Source organism: Galeopterus variegatus, unplaced genomic scaffold, assembly GCF_000696425.1.
Source record: "Galeopterus variegatus unplaced genomic scaffold, G_variegatus-3.0.2 Scaffold3627, whole genome shotgun sequence".
NCBI lineage: Eukaryota > Metazoa > Chordata > Mammalia > Dermoptera > Cynocephalidae > Galeopterus > Galeopterus variegatus.
Window position 1 is genome coordinate 195,934 of NW_007729738.1, and position 4,276 is coordinate 200,209.

The 4,276-nt window shown below is 50.4% G+C and overlaps 1 protein-coding gene across 1 annotated transcript in view; it reads right to left on the reverse strand.

Moving 5' to 3' along the window:
• LOC103601208 (lisH domain-containing protein ARMC9-like) overlaps positions 1 to 3,973 on the reverse strand; it is a 34,686-nt gene extending 30,713 nt beyond the window's left edge. The window contains exon 1 of the mRNA XM_008585592.1: positions 3,851 to 3,973. Within this exon, the coding sequence (XP_008583814.1) occupies positions 3,851 to 3,973 (123 nt within the window). The remainder of the gene's footprint in view (positions 1 to 3,850) is intronic.
• Between the last annotated feature and the right edge of the window lie 303 nt (positions 3,974 to 4,276).

Genomic DNA, 4,276 nt, shown 5'->3' on the forward strand with positions numbered 1-4,276 from the left:
TTTGAATATAATTTTTTTTTCTTTTTTTTTTTTTTTTTAAAAGATGACCGGTAAGGGGATCTTAACCCTTGACTTGGTGTTGTCAGCACCACGCTCTCCCAGCGAGCGAACCGGCCATTCCTATATAGGATCCGAACCCATGGCCTTGGTGTTATCAGCACCGCACTCTCCCGAGTGAGCCACGGGCCGGCCTAATATAATTTTCTGACAGAACGTTTCAACAAGCCAACACCTTTAGACTCATCTTGAAAAATCTGCAATATACCTAGCACATCCGAAGGAGAGGACTGAATCATGTTTGGGCACATGCTCCCCAGAGAAATATCTTCCCTTTTGGTTAGGTTCCCGCTTGGCATACCCAGTTACAAAGAAGTGGATTTAAAGTCCCTTTGTGCACCACGAGAGCAAAGGCACAGCAAGGGGGACCCCTCTTTTGGGTTCCTTGGTGCAGTGTGCACAGGCTGGCAGGAAGGCCATTTCACATCTCAGACTGGGTGGCTGTAGTGGCTGTGGTGGATGCACAAAAGCAGCCCTGGGATTGTACAGATGACCTCAGGGATTGCTGCTCCACATTAAGTTTTCCAGTAAAACTTCAAGCCATGTACAGTATGAGATCCTATGGTGACCAGGTACGGTGGATTTAATGGTGGCCCCCAAAAGATATACCATGTCCCAACCTCTGGAACCTGTGCATATGACCTTATTTGGAAAAAGAGTCTTTGCAGATTTAATTAAGCTAAGGATCCTTGAGATGAAGGGATCACCCTAGATTATACAGATGGGCCCCAAACCCCATGACAATAGTCTTTATAAGAGACAAAAGTGGGCCGGCCCGGTGGCGCAGTTGGTAGAGTGCGGCGCTTGGGAGCTCAGTGGTGCTCCCGCTGAGGGTTCGGATCCCATATAGAGACCGGTCCGCTCACTGGTTGAGTGTGGTGCGGGCGCGACACCAAGGGTTGCGATTCCGTTGCCAGTCGCGGTACGGGCGCAACACTGAGGGTTGCGATCCCGTTACTGGTCACGAAAAAAGACAAAAAGTTAAAAAAAAAAAAAAGAGAGAGACAAAAGTGGAGACTACAGAGAGAAAAGGCCATGTGGAAACAGAGGCAGAGACTAAAACATTGCAGCCAAAAGCCAAGGAAAGCCTGGAGCTACCAGAAGCTGGAAGAGGCAAGAATTCTCCCCTAGAGCCTTCAGAGGGAGCACAGCCCCACTGTTCCCTTGGTTTTGGACTTCTGCCTTCCAAAACTGTGAGAGAATACATTTCTGTTGTTTTAAGCAACCTAGTTTGTGGTACTTTTTTTTCCTGCAGCCACAGAAAATAAATGCACTGGTCTTCACATGTATATAATATCAGGGTACTTCAAAATGTCCATGGAAAAATGGAATTAAAAGATAATACAAGAAAAACAAACAAAAGATGACACGCGTCCTTCTGTGAAGGCCTCCATGCTCTTCCTGTACTTCACTGTCACTTCCCATGTCACCTCCCGGCGGTGACCGGCACCCGCAAGACAGCAAGCGTGGGTGCTGCTTCTTTGCTGCTGGACTAGAAAAATTTCCTTTTGGTAAAAGGACAGTGTGTATGAGGTGACTTCAAAAAGTTCATTAAAAAATAGAATGAAAATACGAATCTTTCCATGAACTTTTTGAAGCACCCGTGTATACATTAAAGAGATTTATAACTGCTTATTATGGTAAAATGGTACCATTTCCAGATGCCTTAAACCAGGGTTACTGATGGATTTGAAAGCTCTGTCGCTTCGTGTGTCACCGATTTGAAGGATTAAATTAGTAGTCCCAGTACATACTGCATCTTGCTTTGTTGATGTTAAAAATCTTTGCCGTATCAATGTAAGCTCTCACCCAGCATCTCTCTGCGCAGAGGCGCTATAAATGACGGACTGGGGGCTGCACTTGGGTTTATGTCCCTCAAGGCCACAATGAACATCCTTGTTGACATCTACATGCTTGTGTGGCTGTGTCTGTGGGACTGCAGGGTCAGGGTACACATGCACCGGAGCCTCCAAAGAAGCCCCACCACCAATGTGCTGCCTCTGTTTTCCTCGTCGCCCCCCCCCACAAAGCAGGAGCATCTTGCAGACGCTTTAAAAACGCCTGTCCTATCAAATGCAGCACAGTCTCTCTGACAAAGCCAGCGTTCTTCCAAGGAAACAAAGGCCTAGTCATGGCTTAGGGCTTCCATCAACAACCTGGAACCTTGGCTGGCCTCACTTCTGACCTGTCCCAAGCACCTCCGCACTAGACCTAATGTAAACAGAGCCTCCGCAGATTAGATTCCTGTGATGTTTGAGAGCTTCTAAGGACAGTGGTGGGGTGCTGCCCAGCAGGCCTTGGCCATGACCCACCCCAGCCTCCTTCAGTCATCTCTGTCTCCCTTCCTTCACTCTCACCCCTACAGTCTATTCTCCACAAGGCAGCCAGAGGGAAAATATAAGTGGATATATTAAAACGTAAGTCAAACCGAGTCACTCCCCTGCTCTCAACCTCCAGTGGTTTCCCAGCTCAGGTAGAGTAAAATCCAAAACCCTTGCTGTGACCTACCATGCCCCACAACCTAGCCGGTGGCTATCTCCCCAACCTCAGTTCCAGCAGCACGCACTGCACTCCAGCCCAGAGCCCCTGGGAGCCAGGTAACTAGGGTGAGGTGACAAGGGCCTGGGTGGGGTTGGTGATGGGAATGGACAGGCACTTTCTGCTTCTGCCCGCTCCCATAAAGGCTCAAGCCATCTGTGCACCCCTCTTTCTCTATCCCAAGCCTCTGGCTTTGCTGGTCGATTGTTGAGAGACTGACTCCAGCCTTCCTCTCCCACACCAACCTGCCTAATTCGAGGAGATTTCCGGGTCCATGTAACTGGTCCAGTCAACCATAGCTTCAAAGTTCCAGGAACCCCTTTTGATGACAGTGACCTTTATCCTTATGTGCTCAGCCGTCCAACATGGGGCTTTAGTCTGGATCCATCCTCATCCCTTGCAATTGCTCCTCCCTTCCAAAACCTTACACGCCAGCATCCCACCTGCCCATCCACCTGCTCTGTGACCAGAGCCCTGCCGTCCTCTGCTGGGCAGCTCCCTCCCGACTCACACCCGTCCCTATTTAGCTGGCAGGCTATTCAGTGGCTCCCGGAGCCGTCTGAGCACGAGAGCCCCTGGGAGCTCTCGGAGGTGAGATCACGGTCCCATCACAGACAGGGCCTCCTTAGGCTCTCAGATGCCTGGGCTGACTGCCGGGTCCATCCCACAGCACCGCGTCCTGTTCACGTGATGCTGCACTCTTCGGGCTGTCCTCAGGACCCTCTGACACTTCACTCTCTCTCCTTCTTGGGACCTGTCTTCCTCCTCCCACTCCTGACATGCTGAAATGCCCCTCTGTCCTCAGTCCCCACACTCTCCCTGTCCACATGGCTTCAGTGGGCAACCTCATGTGCTCTGCTGGTTTCAGCCACCACCTCTGTGCTGACGACCTTCAGATCTACTAGTCTTCCCTTCCAACAGGTAAGGCACACGGACATTCAAAAGCCGAGGGCAGATATTATTACTAAGGACGGGCATCCCTTCAGATACTACGAAGGCTTCTGGCATGGGCCCTCTACTTGTATTTCCCCCCATGCCTCTTCTGTACACTAGCAGGTCTATTTGTGACAGGCAGCTAGGGCCACAGAGTACTTCAGGGCTACTGAGAGCAAATTCACTAACACGAACCTTCTCATAAACACTGTACCGTAGCAAACCAAACTAAACCCTATGTGGTATTGAAAATGCTAAGCCCATCAATGGTCCAAGCATCCTTTTTATTTTAGGACCCCCCCACCCTTCATGTGGCACTTACCCCCAAATATTCTGTGGTCAGAAGTTTCTCGCCTGAGAGTTCTCCAAGCTGAGGTTGGATCAGCTCGTCTTTGTCTAGATCGGCTTCCATGGTGTCCTGGTCCTCCTGTTTCAAAACAGACATGGGGTGAATGCTCTGGACACCCTGCCACCAGCTCTTAGAGGGTGGCTTCCCAGAGCGTGCAGCGGCCTGGAATGAAGAGGCCTCCGCCCAGTCACAGCAACTCGTGCATTTATGTCTCAAAGGGTGTTGGGGGCAGTCTGCCCTCTGCTCACAACCTCCCCGTGAAGAGGACAGGGGGAATGCCAACCAGCCTCCTCGGTAAGCTGGACACCTAGTGCACGCTTCCACTGCTGTAGGTGTGAAGAGGGTCAATAAGACTCGTAAGGCCTCCTAATTGCAGTTCTCAAAACTTCTCTCTCTGTG